General features: G+C 49.0%; 1 protein-coding gene across 2 annotated transcripts; it reads left to right on the top strand.

The window, feature by feature from the left end:
* The first annotated feature begins 31 nt into the window (after nt 1-31).
* On the top strand, nt 32-19,956 carry DYNLT2 (dynein light chain Tctex-type 2). 2 transcript variants are annotated; one of them, XM_060205218.1, is made up of 4 exons: nt 32-163; nt 9,677-9,883; nt 14,705-14,863; nt 19,545-19,956. In XM_060205218.1, the coding sequence occupies exons 1-4, from the start codon at nt 38-40 to the stop codon at nt 19,653-19,655; spliced, it is 603 nt and encodes a 200-aa protein (XP_060061201.1). In that variant the 5' UTR covers nt 32-37; the 3' UTR covers nt 19,656-19,956. The 2 variants fall into 2 exon arrangements, with proteins under 2 accessions (XP_060061201.1, XP_060061202.1); XM_060205219.1 differs by lacking the exon at nt 14,705-14,863.
* Nucleotides 19,957-21,916: the final 1,960 nt, after the last annotated feature.

Here is a 21,916-nt window from a genome sequence, read left to right as displayed (position 1 = left end):
CCGTGGCCGACGTCGGGGCGGGTCAGTGGGCGGTGCGATGGAGAGGCGCGGCCGCGGAGGGGGCGGTGCCCCCGGTACCGGCGGCGGGGGCGGTGGGGGCGGTAGCCAGCCGCCCGGCACGCCCAAGCGGGAGCGCAGGCCCAGCATGTTCGAGAAGGAGTCCGTGAGTGCGGGCGGCCCAGAGTCCCGGGGTCCGCAGCGGGCGGCGGGACTCGAACCCGGGCCCGCCCGCTGCCCTGCGCTGCGCCCGCCCTCGGAGCTCGTCCCCGGACGGGGATGCGGCCCGGAGACGGGGGGCGCTGTCCGGCGGCGTCCGCGGGGTCCCCCGCCGCGCTTCTCGCGAGAACTCGGCCCCGGAGCCCCCGTGGGGCCTCGGCAGCGGGACTGTGCTCGTCCGGGTCCGTGCGGCGCAGACGCGGGTCCCGCCGCCGCCCCCGCCGCCCCCCGCCGCCGGGAGGAAGGGCGGAGAAGAAATGCGAGCCGGGAGAGGGAGAGAGAGGCCCCAGCCCGGGTCTCCAGCCCTCTGGTCCTCTCTGGGGAAGGCGGGACCCTCGGACAGAGAGAGGGAGAGACCCCAGCCCCTGGTCTCCCAACTTGCTTCTAGGCCTTCCTGGTTGTTTGTTTACTTGTTTTGTTTACCAGACCCCGCTCAGCTCAGCTCTGGCTTACGGGGGTGCGGGGGGATTGAACCTGGGGCTTGGGAGCCTCAGGCATGACAGTCTGTTTGCATAACCATGATGCTGTCTACTCCTCCGCCTAGGGAAGGAAGGGCCCTTGGGATGGAGAGAGAGAGAGAGAGAGAGACCCCAGCCCCTGGTCCCCCAGCTCTCTGGTCCCTTCAGGGAAGGCAGGACCCTCAGGGGATGGAGAGAGAGAGAGACCCCAGCCCCTGGTCTCTCAGCTCTCTGGTCCCTTCAGGGAAGGCAGGACCCTCAGGAGATGGAGAGAGAGAGACCCCAGCCCCTGGTCCCCAGCTCTCTGGTCCCTTCTGGGGAGGCAGGACCCTCAGGGGATGGAGAGAGAGAGAGACCCCAGCCCCTGGTCCCTCAGCTCTCTGGTCCCTTCAGGGAAGGCAGGACCCTCAGGAGATGGAGAGAGAGAGACCCCAGCCCCTGGTCCCCCAGCTCTCTGGTCCCTTCTGGGGAAGGCAGGATCCTGGGAGGGAGGGAGGGAGAGAGAGAGAGAGACACCCCAGCCCCTGGTCCCCCAGCTCTCTGGTCCCTTCAGGGGAGGCAGGACCCTCAGGGGATGGAGACAGAGAGAGAGAGATCCCAGCCCCTGGTCTCCCAGCTCTCTGGTCCCTTCTGGGGAAGGCAGGACCCTCAGGGGATGGAGAGAGAGAGAGAGAGAGACCCCAGCCCCTGGTCCCCCAGCTCTCTGGTCCCTTCAGGGGAGGCAGGACCCTCAGGGGATGGAGAGAGAGAGAGAGACCCCAGCCCCTGGTCCCCAGCTCTCTGGTCCCTTCTGGGGAGGCAGGACCCTCAGGGGATGGAGAGAGAGACCCCAGCCCCTGGTCCCCAGCTCTCTGGTCCCTTCTGGGGAGGCAGGACCCTCAGGAGATGGAGAGAGAGAGACCCCAGCCCCTGGTCCCCAGCTCTCTGGTCCCTTCTGGGGAAGGCAGGACCCTCAGGGATGAGCTTCAGCCTCTGTCTCCAGGGTCCCCTCTGCCTCCATCTGCAGGTTGTGGCCTTTGCAGTCAGGGAGGGAGGGAGCCGGGGCAGGACGTGCAGACACACTGGGCTTCTGGGCCTGACCTGGGCCTGACCTGGCTGCTGCAGGGGGAGGGGAGGGGGGCAGGGAGCAGGGGAGGGTGCTGCTCTCCCTGAGCTGCCCTCCAAGAGAGAAATCGAGAGAGAGACCCCTGCAGCCCTGCTTTGCTGCTTGTGAAGCTTCCCTCTGTGCGGGCGGAGGCCAGAGGCTGGAACCCGGGCCCTTGCAGTAGCCAGCTGCACCACCTGCGCCCCTGGCTTTCCCTTTGGTGGGTGAGTCGGTGCTACTTAAATCCTCCTCATTTTCAGAAGTGGGTCTAGAGTCTCCCACGGTAAAGGCAGGGCTGCAGGGAGCTCCCTCCGGGGCTGCAGGGAGACCCCTCCGGGGCTGCAGGGAGCTCCCTCCGGGGCTGCAGGGAGACCCCTCCGGGGCTGCAGGGAGACCCCTCCGGGGCTGCAGGGAGCTCCCTCCGGGGCTGCAGGGAGATCCCTCCGGGGCTGCAGGGAGACCCCTCCGGGGCTGCAGGGAGACCCCTCCGGGGCTGCAGGGAGACCCCTCCGGGGCTGCAGGGAGACCCCTCCGGGGCTGCAGGGAGACCGCTCCGGGGCTGCAGGGAGACCCCTCCGGGGCTGCAGTGAGATCGCTCCGGGGCTGCAGGGAGATCACCCCGGGCTGCTTCACTGCTCTGCCCTGTGCATGACCCAGCTTGGGGCCTGGCCTTCAGCACACTGAAGAAAGCTCCTGTGCAGGGTCTCTCTCTCCTCCCTCCCTCCCTCCCTCTCTCTTTTCAGAGAGGTGGGATGTAAGGAAGACCTAGTGAGAACGAGTAGTAGGCTAGACTTCATTTTTTGCCACCAAGGTTATCACCAGGGCTGTGTCCCCACCGTTTCGGGCTGTCTTATTCTCCAGAAGGGGTGACAGGGAGCAGGAGAGACCTGCAGCCCTGCCTCATGGCTAATGAAGCTCCCCCACCTCCCCACCCCCTCAAGTGGGGACGGGGACCTGAACCCTGGTCCCTGTGCTGGTAACCTGTGCTTCCTACCAGATGAGCCACCACCCGACCCCCAGAATCTCAGGATTTCAGGATTTTCCACGACCGTGCAGGCCCCGCCCCCTAAGAGAACCCCTGTAGGTGAAGCCTCCATGCATGTGCCTGTGTCCTGTGTGGGGAGGGCGCAGCGGTTACTGTAGACTCGCACGTCTGATAGACAAAAATGTGTGAGGTGGAGGGACCTAGTCCTGCTCCTCCTTGCCCGGTGAAAATGTAAACTCGGGTGGTCCCGGAGGCGGCGCAGTGGATAAGGCACTGGATTCTGAAGCATGAATGAGGTCCTGAGTTCAATCCCTGGCAGCACGTACCAGAGTGATGGCTGGTTCTTTCCTATCATTTCTCGTGAATAAATGAAATATTTAAAAATACATATTGAAAAGATTGTAAACTAGGCTGACAGATGATCAGAATAGCAGATGAGAGACTTCTGCAAGCAGCCAACATGGAGTCGATCCTACCGGAGACTTGAAAATAATATATATAACATTTGAAGTAATCCTTCCCCCGCTAGCCGGATGCCTGGCGAGAAGACTGTGCTGCCTGAGGAAAGGAGACACAAAGGAGCGTGCTGGAGTTCCCTCTCACTGCCTGGGACGCCCCAGGCCACAGCTGGAGAGGTTTCCCGTGCCGGAGAGCACTTGGGATTGTGTGGAGTTGAGTGTGGTCTTAGAGAGAGCTGTGTGGAGCCAGAGAGCGGCAGCTCCAGCTTAGTGCACCTGCTGACAACTCCTGTGAGGAGCAGGGGGAAATACTTGGGCTCACGCAGAAGTTTCCATTCCCATCAGGAAGAGAGAAAGCTATGTCAGTTGGGCTAAGAAGTGCGATGTCTCGGCAGCGAGTGACTAGGCCTGCTCTTTGCCTCTGGCCTGTCAAAGCAAACATGCAGCTTTGTGAAATTTAAATTTACTTCATCCCAGAAGAAAGCACTAAAATGCTTAATAGGAATAGAAAAGCACACAGGATATAAAACATCGTACAACGGGGGAGGTGGTCTCACGCTGACTCTGGCACTACCTGGGTGGTACTCTAGCCGTGAACATACCTGCCCATGTGATCTCTCACAACTAAGAAAATGGCTCAGTGGTCTGCAGGGCAGACTCAGGCCTGAGGCTTGGAGGACCCTGGCACCACCATAAGCCAGAGGTGGGCACTGCTCTGGTCAAAAGGAAAAAATACTTAAAATAGGAACGTGCTAGTCGCACCGAAGTCAAAGATGGGGGTGGGGGTGGGGTGCAGGAGCCGTTCGGTCCCTGGTGCAGGATGGCGGAGGGGGACTTAGACTGGGAGAGTGTTCGGCAGGAGACATTTTACACACGGACCAGTAACCGTATTGTAAAACATTAATAAAAACATGAGCATTAGCAAAAGTTAACTTCACAGTGTTTTGTTTCCAATCCAACATTTTACCAGATTTGTCAAGAAGCAGGAAGTAAGAAAAAGGTCCAGAAACATGCAAAGATTGGGACCTGCCGGTAAAGCCTGCGTGTCAGCAGATGCAGAGATGTGGGTTCGAGCTCCCGATCACCACCTGCAGGGGGCAACTCACAGCCGCAAAGCAGTGCCGCATGTGTGTCTCTCCCTGTCCATCTCCCCTCCGAAGTCTCTGTCAGCAAAAGAGGAAATAGTCTTGGCATGGTGGACTTCTTGTACAGGCCGAGCTCAAACAATTACCCTGGTAGCAGTTAGAAAATAATAGTGAGTGGGGGTAGATAGCATAATAGTGGGGCCGGGTGGGGGCACACCTGGCTGAGTGCACATGTCACAATGTGCAGGGACCCAGGTCCCCACTTGCAGGGGGAAAGCTTTACGAGTAGTGAAGCAGGGCTGCAGGTGTCTGTCTCTCTCCCTCTCTATCACCCCCACTTCCTCTTGATTTCTGGCTATCTCTATCCAATAAATAAATTTAAATTTTTTTAAAAAAAACCATGATAGTGATGTAAAGAGACTCAAACCTGAGGTTCCAAGGCCTCAGTTTCAAACCCCCCCACACCACCATCAGCCAGAGCTAAGCACTGCTCTAGTAAAAAAATAAAAATGACAAATGATGCAACGCTGTAAAAAAGGACATTAAAGTATTAAGTCATTACAGTAATTCTCAAGGCAGATGAGTGTTCTTAAGATCATAATTACTACATTCTGCGATCTTCAAGCATATCAAGAAAAGGTGGGATATTCTTTCAAATTCACCAGTTGAGAATACAGTGCTGAAATGTAACATGCAGTGAGTATAGAATCCACAGCAGAGTCCACGCTGCAGGAGAGAACAGATTGAGAGACAGTAGCAAAAACATTAGTTGTGAGTGCGTGGGGGCAGCGACAAGCCAGCTCACCTGGTGGTGTGCACCGTGGCCTCGTACACAGCCCTCTCGCGTTGGAGCCCCGCCGTGTCGTGTTGGAGGAAGCTGCTCTCGCTGTGGCTTCTCTCTCTCTGTCTCTCTCTCTTATCTGGAAAAGGCATCCCTAGACAGTGAGGGAAGAGAAAAATCACTTCAGACAAAACCTTATTGCAGTTGGAGTCCCAAAGCATGGAGAAGACAAAATACGGGGTGGGGTGTGTGTGTGTGTGTGTGTGTGTGTGTGTGTTAGAAGAAGTAACAGTTGACAAATTTACTCATTTCAGTTCCACATCTTATGAAAACATGAACATGAAGATTTATTCAGGCCAGGTGGTGGTACATAGTTGAGCGCACATGTTACAATGACAAAGACCCAGGTTTGAGCCCCGGTCCCCACCTGTAGGGGGAAATCTTTGCAAGTGGTGAAGCAGTGTTGCAGACGTCTCTCTTGTCTGTCGCCCTCTCTGTCTCCCCCTTCCCTCTCAATTTCTGGCTATCTTTATCCAATAAATAAATAAAGATAATTTTAAAATTTTTTAAAAAGGAAGAAAACTCAGGGGCCTAGCAGTAGCGCAGCAGATTAAGTGCAAGTGACGCAAAGCGCAAGGACCGGAGTCAGGATCCCAGTTCGAGGCCTCAGCTCCCCACCTGCAGGGGAGTCGCTTCACAGGCGGTGAAGCAGGTCTGCAGGTGTCTATCTTTCCCCCTTTCTTGTCTTCCCCTCCTCTCTCCATTTCTGTCCTATCCAACGACAACAATAATAGTAACAACAACACTGATAGACAACAAGGGCAAGAAAAGGGAAAAATGGCCTCCAGGAGCAGTGGATTCGTAGTGCAGGCACCGACCCCCAGCCATAACCCTGGAGGCCAAAAGAAAGACGAAAACTCATTCAAAGAGGTAAGTGCACTTCTCTTCATGCGGCGCTGTTCACGGTAACCAAGCAACAGACATAATTCTACGTGCCCGTCATGGATGAATTAATAGATGGGATGCGGACAGACAGACACAGCAGAGCATCGTCATCGAGGCCTGTCTTAGTGGCGACATACGGGAGAAAGGCGATGCTGTATGACCTCACGCGCAATAAGAGAAGTAACAACAACAAAAACTTCAATTCAGAGGGCTGGATGTGATTTCTCTCTGTCCTTTGCAACAACAACAGCAACAGCAACAATGACAATCGCAACAGCAACGAGCAACAAAATGGAAAAAATGGCCTTGGGTTTGTGCTGCAGACACCAAGCCTCAGTGATAACCCTGGCGGCAAAAAAAAAAAAAAAAAAAACAACTTCAGTTCAGGCAACAAAATGGCAGTTACCGCACAGGATTTAACCTCTGAATCCTGAGGTTTAATGTATCACATCTGCTCTGGGGGAGCTTTTCAGATTGTATCAGTACAAGTCACTAAAAAGAAGGCCGCGACATAAGTGAGAAGCAAGTGGGAATGGAAAAAGGGTTGGAGGATACAAACATGACTTCTAAAGTTGCGGAATTAATTTTGGATGAATGCCACTGGGCTGTTGGAATTGGTCAGGAAATGAGTAGAATATCCTAATTGTCTCAGTTAAATGTTTCACTAACTCCTGATTTGACTGGCTGGGCTGTTTTCTTAATTTTTTTCCAGAGCACTGCTCAGCTTTGGTTTCTGGCGGTCTGGAGATTGAACCTGGGGTTTGGGGGCCTCGGCCTCGTGTGTGAGAGACTTCTGCATAACCATCATGCTGTCTCCCAGCCCTCACTCCCCTTTAAATCTTAATATAGCTTATATTTGCTTTATTCATTTGTTGGATGGAAACTATTTCAGAGGGAAGGGACATACAAGACAGAGAGACCCCTGCAGCCCTGCTTCACTGCTTGTGAAGCTGCCCTCCTGCAGGTGGCACCGGGAGCTGGAACCTGGGTCCTTGCTCACGTTGACTTGTGCCATCAACCGCGTGTGCCACTACCTGTCCCCCCTTTAAATCTCTGCAATCCATTCCCACTGCTCTGAGGACAAGATCTAATCTGCCGTATTCTACTCAGTCTCACAGTCAGTCCTGTCCTGACGGCCTTCCTAACACCATCCCCTTACAACTGCCTCAGAGCGCTTCAGATGGGCTGAGCACTTGCTCTTGCTCTGAGATTTTTCCTCCCCCTGGCCTCCTTTCTTTTCACAGGTCCCTGCGAACCTTATTTCAGACGGACCTTTCTTGATGATTTAATCTGCATCCCTCACAATGTATTTCTGGAAAGTTCAGGGGATTAAAAGTTTTACTTCTTATCAGTTTACCTATGTGATTTCTTTAAAAAAAAAAATATTTTATTTACAGAGAAATTGAGAAGGAAGGAGAAGATAGGGAGGGAGAGAGGGAGCGAGCGAGCGAGAGTGCGAGAGTGAGCTGCAGCATTGCTTGTGAAGCTTTCCCCCTGCAAGTAGGGAGTGGGAGCTTAAACCTGGGTCCTTAGACATTGCAATGTGTGCACTCAACCAGGTGGGCCACCTCCCAGCCCCTACCAATGTGATTTTTACTGTCTACCAGACTTCCTCCCTACTCCAGTGATAGCTCCTTATATGGGGAAGTGTGGCTGTGAACAGTAAAGCTCTGGCTAGAAGAATGCATCCCACTACTGTAACAGTCCAGAACACATCTCTGGATCACAGTAGGCATGAACTAAATATTCCCTTGTAGAAGGCTGAATGGAGCCAAGTGAATATCGAAGGATATATACCAAGTCAGAACAAGTTTGCTGTCTCAAGGAATTTATTGCTGAAATAATTGCATCGTGGTAGCCCAGTTGTCAAGTGTTGAGCCTGCAAGCATGAGGTCCTGAGTTCAATTCCCAGCATCACCTATGATAGAGTGATGCTCTGGTTCTTATTCATTCTCTTTCTCTCGAATAATTAGAAAGAAAAGTGGCCCAAGAGTTGGTACAGTGGATAAAGCTTGGGATTCTCAAGTATGAGGTCCCATATTTGATCCCCAGCATTGCATGTGCTAGAGTGGCTCATACCCCCCCATAAAATTTTATTAAGAATATTAAAGAATAATTTCATTGTTCATTCAAATATAAACATAGAGGTGGCCCGGGAGGTGGCACAGTGGATAAAGCACTGGACTCTCAAGCGTGAGGTCCCAAGTTCAATCCCTGGCAGCACATGTACCAGAGTGATGTCTGGTTCTTTCTCCCTCTCCTTCTATCTGTTTCATAAAAAACATATAAATATATAGTAAAGTAATAAAAGCTGTAAAAAGACAGTAAATATTTTCTTTATTATTTATGTATTGTGTAGAGACAACCAGGAATTGAGAGGAAGGGGGAGCTAGAGAAGGAGAGAGATAGACACCTGCAGCCCTGCTTCACCACTCGAGAAGCTTTCCCCCTGTAGATGGTGACCAGGGACTTGAACCTGGGTCCTTGCACATTGTAACATGTGCGCTCAACTAGGTGTGCTAATGCCCGGTGCGTGAAGGATATTTTCATCCACACAGAGTCAGGAATTTGAAGTGTTTCTGTTACATGTGTGTCTCCAGCTACCCAGTTGCCCTCTGTTTCTGTTTTTCTCAGCTTTCAGGAATATTCTGAAGATACATGTGCGTGTGTCTTTGGGTTTTTAGATTTGTTTCTATTAGTAATTAATAGTGGTTTATAGTATAATAAGATACATATGCGTATGTCTTTGGGTTTTTAGATTTATTTCTATTAGTAATTAATAGTGGTTTATAGTATAATAAGATACATATGCGTGTGTCTTTGGGTTTTTAGATTTGTTTCTATTAGTAATTAATAGTGGTTTATAGTATAATAAGATACATATGCGTATGTCTTTGGGTTTTTAGATTTGTTTCTATTAGTAATTAATAGTGGTTTATAGTATAATAAGATACATATGCGTGTGTCTTTGGGTTTTTAGATTTGTTTCTATTAGTAATTAATAGTGGTTTATAGTATAATAAGATACATATGCGTATGTCTTTGGGTTTTTAGATTTATTTCTATTAGTAATTAATAGTGGTTTTCAGAGACCTGAGTAATTAATAGTGGTTTATAGTATAATAAGATACATATGCGTGTGTCTTTGGGTTTTTAGATCTGTTTCTGTTAGTAATTAATAGTGGTTTATAGTATAATAATATTATAGGGACATAGTCCTATGCCACCCACCCCCTTATCACAGACCATGACCACGATGGTTTTCACTGTCTTATGTAGACAGTCTCACTATTTTTTCCACGAGTTCATTGTTTCAATTCTTTGTGTTGCACATATAAGTGCAACCACTTTGTAGGCATCTTTCAGAGAAATGCAGGCCACTTGGTGACAGATGTTTGTCAGAGCACTAAGAGTCTGTGGGCACAAAGAACTGGAGAACCCCCGTGACTTTCCCTCCCCTGTGCATATGGATTTGTACAGATGGAGAAGTCAGTCTCTTATTTTTACCAAACTGATGGCCAGGAATGATTCTAAGATCTAGTGACCACCGTGGAAGTCGATTCTGTAGTGAATTTCCAAGTATGTCAGCCCTGCCATGAGATTCTGAAACCTGAAATCTCACTTTACAATGCCTACAATGACCTGCCCTCTGTTTTGCTCGCAGTATGCACAGATTTTAAGAGAGAGACTGAGAGAATCAATCCATGATGTCCAGTATGTAGAGCCTCCCTTTGATGACTCGATCGCAGATATCGGTAAAGAGTGGAAGAGTGCCCTGGCCAAACTGAAGTTTGCCAATTCATATAGGATGGAGCCAATGAAGAAATTCCAAGCGCATCCAGTAGAAACGAAAGTCCAGCAGATTTTAACGGTATGTTGGGCAGACGATAAAGCTGTGTGATGGGGAGGTGGTAGCACACCGGGTTAAGTACACATAGTACAGAGCGCAAGGACCTGCACAGGGATCCAGGTTCGAGCCCCCGGCTTCCCACCTGCAGGGTGTCACTTCATAAGTGGTAAAGCAGGGCTGCTGGTGTCTCTCTGTCTCTCTCCCTCTATCTCCCTTCCTCTCTCAATTTCTCTGTCCTGTCTAATAAAAATGGAAAAAAAGTGGCTGCGAGCAGTGGATTCATAGTGCCCCAGTCATAACACTGGGAGCAAAAAAAAAAAAAAAGGATCTGTGATAACTATATCTTTTTTTAAATTTATTCCCTTTTAAATTTATTCCCTTGTTGTTTTATTGTTGTAGCTATTGTTGTTATTATTGATGTTGTTGGATAGGACAAAGAGAAATGGAGAGAGGAGGGGAAGACAGAGAGGGGGAGAGAAAGACAGACACCTGCAGATCTGCTTCACCAGATCTGCTTCTTGCAGGTGTGGAGCCGGGGGGGGGGGGGTGCTTTGAACTGGGATCCTTGGGCCGGTCCTTGCGCTTAACCTGCTGCGCTGTCGCCCAACTCCTGATAACTATATCTTTTTAAAAAATATTTATTTATTCCCTTTTGTTGCCCTAGTTGTTTTATTATTGTAGTTATTATTGTTGTCAGCGTTGCTGGATAGGACAGAGAGAAATGGAGGGGGGGGAAGACAGGGGGAGAGAAAGACACCTGCAGACCTGCTTCACCACCTGTGAAGCGACTCCCCTGTAGGTGGGGAGCTGGGGGCTTGAACCGGGATCCTTACGCAGGTCCTTGCACTTTGCGCCACTTGCGCTTAACCCACTGCGCTACCTCCCGACTCCTGATAACTATATCTTAACTATGAACAGTGGCTAAACTATCTTCAGATATGTGGTAATATAGTGACTATGGTTGGTTTCTGTAGCATTTATCTCTGAACAAGATGATTTGTAGTCATAGCCAATAATCTTCACACTGATACCAAGACTTAAAGATCCTGTTATTTCATTCAACTCTTAATTATGCGATAAGTATTTATCCCTGAGGTTCCAAGGAATGCAGTCCACCCTCTGAGCCACCTCAGGTTGCCTCTTCACGTATTTAAAAAGAGCTCTCAGGTAGATAAAGCCTGGGTCTGTTCAGAAGAGGCAGTCAGAAGAATGAAGGAGTGTTGCAGGACCACAAAGATCAAGGCGCACGTCTAGACCCAGCTTAGATCCAGAAACCAGACATATTCTGGAAGAAAACCACAATCCAGACTGAAGGCCAGACCTTCCCTTTGTTTTGCCTCCAGGGTTATCACTGGGGCTCGGTGCCTGCACTACGAATCCACTGCTCCTGGAGCCTCGTTCTTTTTTTTTCCCCGTTTGTTGCCCTTGTTATAGTTATTATTGATGTTGTTGTTGTTATTGTTGGATAGGACAGAGAGAAATCGAGAGAGGAGGGGAAAACAGAGGGGGAGAGGAAGATAGACACCTGCAGACCTGCTTCACTGCCTGTGAAGCGACTCCCCTGCAGGTGGCGAGCCGGGGGCTCGAACCGGGATCCTTACTCCAGTCCTTGCCCTTCGCGCCACCTGCATTAACCCGCTCCGCTACCAGCCAGCCCCAGGTCTTTCCTTTGCAGAGTCCACATGTTCAGCCATGTGGACTGTGATGAAAGACGCTGAACAGGGGATTTATTTGCACAGCCTTAGAAGCAAGAACTAGTCCTGTTGCGCTGCAAAGGGGTCAGCTCTGTGCCTTCCCCAGGTGGGTTTCTGCCGGGCCGGACTAGCTTCACGGGGGGAGAGAGACGACCAGGGACTCATGGCTGAGCTGGGAAGCGGCATCTCGTTTATTAATCCGAGACATCGTTTTTCATGCATCTCTTCACCGGAAGTGGCAAGGGGAAAGGAAATGACTAGGAGAGGGGGCGGAGCAAAAAAAGAGCGGGAGCAGAACGTAGAAAGCTTCCATCTACCCAGTGGGGATGAAACCAGTACCCTGCAGGCAGGGCGGGACCCAGGTAAAACAGTGATGATGTAAATAGACCACATCGTAAGTAATACAAGCGAACCTAATGTGATGATTAAAGCAGAAGGTCTTATAAGCAGAATTTAGAAGCAGACCAACAGTTTTCATTGCAAAAAGCCCATCGCATGCCCTAGAGAGAGCACAATCATTATTCAAAAACTGCTCATCTTGTTTGGGGGGGCGTCCCGCATTATCTCAACGACTTGGGCATGATCATTCAGGCGCCTTAAACTCTTATTCGGGAACGCTGAGGACATTCATGTGTTAGGGCATGAGAGAGAGACAGAGAGAGAAAGAGTAAAGAAAAAGAGCCGAGTGAATGCTGACATGATGATCCCTGGGCAGGGAGAGCACACACACACTCTAGCTTTTAAAACCCAGGCCCCGGCTCCACCTTGCCCAGCCGCACCTGTAACCACTCCTGTGTTCTGAGCAGCACCATGTCTCTCTGCCGTCTGACAGGCTACGTGGAGCTGAGGTGGGTGCACTGTATGTGCTCAGGGAGCCATTCTCTGGTCAGATGCAGCCCAGTAGAGGTCTGCAGCACTGCTGCACCGTTCCTGAAGCTTCCCCTTGCAGGTGGGGGACCCGGGCTTGAACTCAGATCCATAAACTTGGTGACCTGTGAGCTCAACCAGGTGTGCCGCCTCCCAGTCCCCAGGGACCAGGTGCTGTAGGATGTCTCTGTGGACAGTGGGCCTGGTCAGACGTTTCTTTGTTGTGTAGACTTTGGTGGGGACGGCACCACGGGGACTTTGGGCAGTCGGCAGGGCCTCTTCACGGTCCAACTGCTCTGTCTTGGCTGACTCTGAGCTCTCCAGGACTGCCAAGTTCTACTAAGATCCACCCACAGCTGGTAGAAGTTCATTCTCCATCCCTAGACTCCAGAGCTAATTTATCACTGGGTCAAGGCAGTTTGTCAACGTCCTGTGCTATCTGCCCTTGTGAAAATGCCAGTCTGGTTCTGGTGTTGGTAGGACAGTGTGGCGCTGACATGACCCCCAGCACCCAAGCACAGCCAGCCATTCCTCCATCAGCAAAAGGAGGAGAGCCTTGGACTTCCTGGCATTGCCCCGGAGGCTGCAGAACACAGCAGGAAGACCCTGGGGAGGTTAGAGAGAGGTGGACTTCATTCCAGAAGACTGAGGAAGGCATAAATAACAAAGCTCAAACCCTGGGTTCAAATGACACTTGCTTCAGGAACCCAAATCAGAAATGTAGTGAACATATACATTAAAAAGTATTTCCAGGGAGCCGGGTGGTCGCACAGCAGGTTAAGCGCATGTGGCACAAAGCGCAAGGACCGGCGGAAGGATCCCGGTTCGAGCCCCGGGCTCCCCACCTGCAGGGGAGTTGCTTCACAGGTGGAGAAGCAGGTCCGCAGGTATCTTTCTCTTCCCCTCCTCTCTCCATATCTCTCTGTCCTGTCCAACAACGATGACATCAATAATGACAACAAGAAAACAAGGGCAACAAAAGTGAATAAATAAATATTAAAAGTATTTCCTGGGGAGTTGGGCGGTAGCGCAGTGGGTTAAGCACATGTGGTGCAAAGCGTAACGACTGGCATTAAGGAATCCCGCTTTGAGCCCTTGGCTCCCCACCTGCAGGGAAGTTGCTTCACAAGCAGTGAAGCAGGTCTGCAGGTGTCTTTCTTTCTTTCTTTCTTCTTCTTTTTTTTTAAAAAAGATTTTATTTATGAGAAAGATAGAAGGAGAGAGAAAGAACCAGACATCACTCTGGCACATGTGCTGCCAGGGATCGAACTCGGTACCTTATGCCTGAGAGTCCAAAGCTTTATCATTGCACCACCTCCTGGATCACATATGTCTGTCTTTCTCTCTCCCCCTCTCTGTCTTCCCCTCCCCTCTCCATTTCTCTCTGTCTTATCCAACAACAACATCAGTAATAATTACAACAATAAAACAATAAGGTCAACAAAAGGGAATAAATAAATACAAAAAATAAAAAGTATTTCCTGGGGCCAGGCGGTGGCACCCCTGGTTAAGCACATACATTACAGTGCACAAGAACCTGGGTTCAAGCCCCTGGTCTCCACTTGCAGCAGGAAAGCTTCACAAGTGGTGACGTAGAGCTGCAGGTGTCTCTCTCTTCCTATCTTCCCCTCCCCTCTCAATTTTTCTGTCTGTATCCAATAGTAAATAAAAAAACATTTAAAAACATATTTCCTGGGCCCAGGTGGTAGTGTAATGGGTTAAGCACACATGGCGTGAAGCGCAAAGACCAGTGTAAGGATCCTGGTTGGAACCCCTGGCTCCCCACCTGCAGGGGGTCGCTTCGAGGCAGTGAAAGAGGTCTGCAGGTGTCTTTCTCTCCCCATCTCCCTTCCTCTCTTGACTTCTCTCTGTCCTGTCCAACAACAGCAGCAGTGACAACAATAATAATGGCAACAAAATGGGAAAGATGGTCGCCTGGAGCAGTTGATTCATAGTGCAGGCACCAACCCCCAGCTATAACCCTGGAGGCAAAAAAGGATAAAATTTTACTGTTTGAGGGGATAAGGAAGAATAATTGAACATAAAGACAAATCCCAAATTTTCTTCAAAATTGTTATTGAAATAAATTGTGTGAATTGCACTAAAATACAACAACTTGTATTTAACTGTACTTAAATTATTTACTTAATACTGTTTGGTTAAGGATATGTGCATTTCCCCCCCAAAAGTTATGTGTATTAGACACATGTTTTTTGTTTAATTTTTATTTAGAAAATACTTGGTTTGAAAATTAAAATGTTTTTTCTTGATTTTTTTAAAGCAAAGTCTTAAAGATGTCAAATATGATGATAGAATCTTCTCCTACTTGTCACTTGAATTAGCAGACCGTATATTGTCAGCTGTCAAAGAATTTGGGTACCACCGTTATAAGTTCATTATAAAAGTATTATTTATTCAAAAGACTGGTCAAGCAATAAATGTAAGTATTCACCGATCCATCCAGCATCTAGCAATCAGAAACATAAATTCTCTCATCCCTAACATGACGTTCATTATGATGTTTTCAGGGCACCGTGAGGTTCTGAGGGATCTTGGATGAGGGTGACTTTGTTAAATGTATTTTTTCATTGTGAATTATTTTCAAAGTACTGACCTAGAGGGAGTCGGGCAGTAGCGCAGCGGGTTAAAAGCACAAAGACTGGTGTAAGGATCCCGGTTCGAGCCCCCGGCTCCCCACCTGCAGGAGAGTCGCTTCACAGGCAGTGAAGCAGGTCTGCAGGTGTCTGTCTTTCTCTCCCCCTCTCTGTCTTCCCCTCTTCTCACCATTTTTCTCTGTCCTATGCAACAACAACGACATCAGTAACAACAACAATAATAACTACAACAATAAAACAAGGGCAACAAAAGGGAATAAATAAATAAATATCTTAAAAAAAAACTGACCTAGAAATGCAACTTTCTTTTTTTAAAGTTAAAATTTTTTTTTTAAATCTTTATTGGATAGAGACCTCCAGAAATGAAGAGGGAAGGGGGTGGTAGAGAGGGAGAGAGACAGAGAGACACCTGCAGCCCTGCTTCACCACTTGCAAAGCTTTCCCCCTGCAGGTGGGGACCGGGGGGCTCGAACCTAAGTTCTTGCGCATTATAACATATGCACTCAACCAGGTGTGTCACCACCCGGCCCGTGAAATGCGATATTCCATGAATAATTTATTAAAGTGTGTAGCCATCCTGTTCCTTGATTCTGCCAATTTTGATAATTTAATGCTATTTGGTAAAGTACTTGGCCGCTCTGTTTCAGTCCTGATGGGTTTGGGGCCCTAGGAAAACGTGAAGAGCTACGACGCGCGGCTCATGATTCTCAGGGAGGTTGCACTCTTGTGGAGCAAGCAAGCGGGCCACACACAGCTGGGAGCTGAGGAAAACGAAAGGTAGCCGGCAGGTGGAGGAGCTCACCTGGGTAGCGTGCCTGCCGTCGCGTGCCGCCTAGGGCTATCAAAGAAAGAGAGAATGAAAGAAAAGAGAAAGAGAACTCAACAACAAGACAACAAATAACCCCATCCAAAAATGGGGGGAGGACTTGGACAGAATATTCACCACAGAAGAGAACCAGAAGGCCGAGAAACACATGAAAAAATGCTCCAAGTCTCTGATTGTCAGAGAAATGCAAATCAAGACAACAATGAGATATCACTTCACTCCTGTGAGAATGTCATACATCAGAAAAGGTAACAGCAGCAAATGCTGGAGAGGGTGTGGGGTCAAAGGAACCCTCCTGCACTGCTGGTGGGAATGTCAATGGGTCCAACCTCTGTGGAGAACAGTCTAGAGAACTCTCAGAAGGCTAGAAATGGACCTACCCTATGACCCTGCAATTCCCCTCCTGGGGATATATCCTAAGGAACCCAACACATCCATCCAAAAAGATCTGTGTGCACATATGTTCTTGGCAGCACAATTTGTAATAGCCAAAACCTGGAAGCAACCTAGGTGTCCAACAACAGATGAGTGGCTGAGCAAGTTGTGGTATATATACACAGTGGAATACTACTCAGCTGTAAAAAATGGTGACTTCACCGTTTTCAGCCGATCTTGGATGGACCTTGAAAAATTCGTGTTAAGTGAAATAAGTCAGAAACAGAAGGATGAATATGGGATGATCTCACTCTGAGGCCGAAGTTGAAAAACAAGATCAGAAAAGAAAACACAAGTAGAACCTGAACTGGAATTGGCATATCGCACCAAAGTAAAAGACTCTGGTGTGGGTGGGTGGGGAGAATACAGGTCCAAGAAGGATTCAGAGGACCTAGTGGCGGTTGTATTGTTATATGGGAAACTGGGGAATGTTATGCATGTACAGACTATTGTACTTACTGTTGAATGTAAAACATGAATTCGCCAATAATAAAAAAGAGAAAGAAGAGGTAGCACACAGTATGACCAAACGGCCGGCCGGGGGTTACCCCAAACAGAAAGGCTGCTGAACGTAAGAGACTGCTGGGCTGTGAGAGTCCCTGGGAGCTGGCTGCAGTCAACCCCCACGAGACTTCGTGGAGGAGGGAGCCACATGTGGAAGGCTGGGTGGGGCAAAGACAGGAAGAGGACTATAGGGGTGCTGTGGGGAAAACAGTTGGTCCGTGGAAAGTCCCAGGACTGCCAGGTGACTCCTGGGAGAGTCTGGTCACGGGCAAGGTCTTGGAAAGAATTCCAAGTGATGCTGTGATTAAAACAAAAACAAAACAGAAACTTTTTTTTATTACAAAGATGTGAGAGTAGAACTTGTGCAGAAACAACATTAAGGTGCAAAAAAAGTTCTTGGGTAGAATCTAGGAGGGTCATGAAGAGACCGGCCTATGCATGCGTCCCTCCTCTCAAATCCCTTCAATCTCTCAAATTTGAGGCCAACTTCCCATGGGTCCTCTGAGACCACCTGTCTTTCCTCTGGGGTTACTATTTCCCAAGTGCGATTAAAGGTGCTTCCTTTGCACATTGGGAATATCCATCCCACTACTTGCGCAGCGCTGCCTTTAAGTTCTTCCCCACCGGGATGGGAAAAAGTGGTGACGCACAACAAAGTGGCTGTGTCCAGGCTACCTGGGCCGCCTGTCTCTCAGAACTGTCCCTAACAAGACAGGCAGCACACAGTAAGACCGAGGGTCTTCTCCGTCTCCCAGAGAGGAGAGACCTGCCACCACGACCTGCAGACTTAGGCAACAGAGAACGTCCACAGACCACAGCAATTCTAAAGGTGATGGCCCAGTGACGAAACAGCTACTGGGACTGTTTGGAGGCAAAGAAGGTCCTTTGATGTCTGCTTCAAGAAAGAACCAGTTGTGAAGGCAGTTCCAAAGGAGAGCGCGAGCTCAAAGGCCCGAGGCAGGGCTGCGGCATTTGGTCAGAGAGGAGCACTGGTTTCGGGCAGTCTGCCTGCGCAGCGTGTTGGAGCTTTCAGCAGCCGGTGCTGGCTACTCTACTGGGGCCCCCTGCCTGGATCCACCTCTCGGCGTTCCTGTGTACTCACTGGTGTGCCTGGGGGTCCGAGCCTGCGTATGCTCACGCTGAATTGTGGCTGCTGACTGTCTTCAGGGCATCTGGTTCTGCACACGAGCCAAGCTGCAAACCACATCCCAGTGCTCAAAGCAGTCCAAGGCTGACTCATAGGTAGGGTAGAAAAACAAACTTAAGTGGGTCTGGTAGTGGCACACGTGGTTAAGCGCACATAGTACCAATTGCAAGGACCTGGGTTCAAGCCCCTACTCCCTACCTGCAGGCCTCTCTCTCTCTCCCTATCTCCACCTCCTCTCAATTTCTTTCTGTCCTAATTTAAAAAACTTAACCCAACTATATAAGAATTTAAAACATGTATTTATTTATTACTGGATAGAGACAGAAAAATTGGGAGGGGAGGAGAGAGAGACCTAGAGACCTACAGTCCTGCTTCACCACTTGCAAAGCTTTCCCCCTGCAGGTGGGGACCAGGGGTTTGAACCCGAATCCTTGTGCCCTGTAATGTGTGTGCTCAACCAGGTGCGCCACCACCTGGCCCCATATCTAATTTTTTTGACTCAACCTTTTGATGGGAGAAGTCTCTCAAGATTTTGTAACTTTTTTTTTGCCACCAGGGTTATGACTGGGGCTCTGTGCTAGCATTATGAACCCACTGCTCCTGATGGCCATTTTTTCCTCTTTTTTATTTGACAGGACAAAAAGAAAAATTGAGAGGGGCTGGGGAATAGAGAGGGAAAAAGAAAGACAGACACCTACAGATCTGCTTCACTGCTCATGGAAGACCTCCAGCAGGTGGGGAGTGGGGGCTCAGACCCGGGAACCTCCACATGGTGATATGTGTACTTAACCTGGCGTGCCACTGCTCGGCCCCCTAGAATTTTTAACTTAAAAAAATTAATGTATTGATTTATTGGATAGAAACAGAGAGAAACTGAGATGGAAGGGAGAGATAGGAAGAAAGAGAGACACCAGCAGCACGGCTTCACCATTTATAAGGCTGCTCCTCTGCAGGTGGGGACCCGGGGCTTGAACCTGGAACCTTGCACATTGTGACATGGGCACCCAAACAGGCATGTCACCACCTGGTCCCCTCTAAAGAATCCTTATACATTTTAGATCCAGAAAAAGTTGACTGAAATCAGATCATGTAATCAGGTCACTGTATAAGTGAGGCAGAGGGGTCCTTGGGTCCTTGCTAACATATGCACTTCACCAGGTGTACCACCCCCTAGCCCCCCAAAGATAGCTTTCTAAGACACCCATGCAACTTTTTTTAATTTTTATTTTCTTTTAAATATTTTCCCTTTTGTTGCCCTTGTTTTTTTTATTGTTGTAGTTATTGTTGTTACTGATGTCATCGTTGTTGGATAGAACAGAGCAAAATGGAGAGGAGGGAAGACAGAGGGGGAGAGAAAGACAGACACCTGCAGACCTGTTTCACCGCTTGTGAAGCGACTCCCCTGTAGGTGGGGAGTCAGGGGCTTGAAACAGGATCCTTATACTGGTCCTTGCACTTTGTGCCACCTGCACTTAACCTGCTGCGCTACCGCCTGACTCCTGTAACTTTTTAAAAAACAGGCTTGTATAGATTTAAAAACTACTACTTAATATGTTCAATCTAAAGTCAGTCTTTTAAAAAATCTCTCCCCTAGATTGCCAGCAGATGGATCTGGGATGTTGCGTGGGACAGCTGGGTTGCAGCTAAACATGAAACGGAAAGTTACGTGGCGTTGGCCTTGGTGTTTGCTCTTTATTGCGAATAACTCCTTCCATATACAAAAGAGAGTTGGAGTCTCCACTTTTCCAAGATGCCTGGAAGTTAGAGATTTGTGAACCTCACAGTAGTGTTGATTAGCTATATTTATTCTCTCCCAGTGAAAGCTCTTATTTGTGTTATTTTAACAACGGGCAACAACTGCTTTTATGTTTGTACTTACTAGTTGTTATATTTGTTAAGATTCTACTCCCCCAAAGTGCGTGATTGCTTATAGCAGATTATAGAATGTTAAGTTATTTATCTCTATTGTTAGATTTTAGACAATTAAAATGTGCCACAAGAAGTTATGATGGAGTCTTGCAAGGTGTCAAGTAAATGTTTGGAAAAACTCACAAAGCCAGATTTAATTTTGATGATTTAAAAAATATATTTTGTGGGGAGTCGGGCGGTAGTGCAGTGGGTTAAGCGCAGGTGGCGCAAAGCGCAAGGACCGGTGTAAAGATGCCGGTTGGAGCCCCCGGCTCCCCATCTGCAGGGGAGTCGCTTCACAGGCGGTGAAGCAGGTCTGCAGGTGTCTGTCTTTCTCTCCTCCTCTCTCCAATGCTCTCTGTCCTATCCAACAACGATGACATCAACAACAATAATAACTACAACAACAATGAATAACAAGGGCAACAAAAAGGGAAAATAAATATTAAAAAAATATTTTGGGGAGTCAGGAGGTAGCGCAGCAGGTTAAGTGCATGTGGTGCAAGCACAAGGACCAGCTGAAGGATCCCGGTTCGAGCCCCCAGCTCCCCACCTGCAGGGGAGTCACTTCACAGGTGGTGAAGCAGGTTTGTAGGTGTCTGTCTTTCTCTCCCCCTGTCTTCCCCTCCTCTCCTCTCTTCATTTCTCTCTGTCCTATCCAACAACAACGACATCAATAACAACTACAACAACAATAAAAAAACAAGGGCCACAAAAGGGAAAATAATATCAAAAAAATTTTGTATGTTTTTGTTTGAAAGGAGTTGCCAAATTTGAATGAAAGATAGCAATATAATGTATTTATACTTTCATTGTATGTAAATTCCTAAAGCAATTTTTTTGGAGTGCACACACTAAATTTTTTTTTTTTTTTTTTGCCACTAGGGTTGTTTTGGGACTCAATAATACCTGCACTTCGAATCCACTGCCTCTGGAGGGCATTTTTTTATTTTTTATTTTTGTTGCCCTTGTTGTATTTATTGTTACTGTCATTGCTGTTGGATAAGACAGAAATCAAGAGAGGAGAGGAAGAAAGAGGGAGAGAGAAAGCACCTGCCGACCTGCTTCACCGCCTGTGAAGCGACCCCGCTGCAGGTGGGGAGCCGGCTGAACCGGGACCCTCACGCCGGTCCCTGCGCGCTTAACCCGCGGCGCTACTGCCCGGGCCCCACACTGAGTTCTGAAAGCTTGAAGGAGTTCCAAAGGGGCGGTACAGTTTTGAATTATCTTCAGCGGAATTTAACAACCAGGATAAAAATTTACAGGGAAGGGGGTCTAAGGTTTTTTGTGTGTGTCTTATTCTTTGACCGTTGTGTTTGTTTGTATATGCCTGGCCTTGTTGGGGTTTCATGCCTTCAAAATTCCTCTGCTCTGATGATTTCTTTTTTCTTTTCTGTATAGAGGCTGAGAGACAGAGATAGACGAGAGACACCACAGCACCCGTCAAGCTTCCCCACGAGGGCCAGAGAGAGGCAGGCTGGGGGTGTGGGTCCACCTGCCAGCGCCCATGTTCAGCGGGGAAGGACTAGAGGCCAGACGCCCCGCCTTCTGCATCCAGTGACCCTGGCTCCATGCTCCCAGAGGGACAGAGACTAGGAAGCTGTCAGGGGAGGGGAGGGGATACGGAGATCTGGGGGTGGGACCTGTGTGGGGAAAAAAAGTGGAACAAACAGGGGGTCGGGCGGTGGCGCAGAGGGTTAAGCGCAGGTGGCGCAAAGCGCAGGGACCAGCATGAGGATCCCGGTTCGAGCCCCCGGCTCCCCACCTGCAGGGGAGTCACTTCACAGGCGGTGAAGCAGGTCTGCAGGTGTCTGTCTTTCTCTCCTCTCTCCATTTCTCTCCGTCCTATCCAACAACGATGACAACAATAATAACAACAACAATGACTACAACAATAAAACAAGGGCAACAAAAAGAAAGAAATATAAAAAAATCTAAAATAAACAATACATATCTGTATTAACAACAACTGCTTCCCCACCCTCAGCTCTGGTCTCCGCTTCTCTCCATGGCCCAGCTCAGCCCCACGCTGCCGGTCCCACCCGAACCGCCGGGATT

Source organism: Erinaceus europaeus, chromosome 13, assembly GCF_950295315.1.
Source record: "Erinaceus europaeus chromosome 13, mEriEur2.1, whole genome shotgun sequence".
Lineage (NCBI taxonomy): Eukaryota > Metazoa > Chordata > Mammalia > Eulipotyphla > Erinaceidae > Erinaceus > Erinaceus europaeus.
This window is presented reverse-complemented; position numbering and strand designations above follow the sequence as displayed.

Coding starts and splice junctions, on each gene's coding strand:
- DYNLT2 (XM_060205218.1), top strand. CDS start 38: ATGGAGAGGCGCGGCCGCGGAGGGGGCGGTGCCCCCGGTACCGGCGGC. Junction 164..9,676: donor GCATGTTCGAGAAGGAGTCC/GTGAGTGCGGGC, acceptor TTTTGCTCGCAG/TATGCACAGATTTTAAGAGA. Junction 14,864..19,544: donor AGACTGGTCAAGCAATAAAT/GTAAGTATTCAC, acceptor TCTCTCCCCTAG/ATTGCCAGCAGATGGATCTG.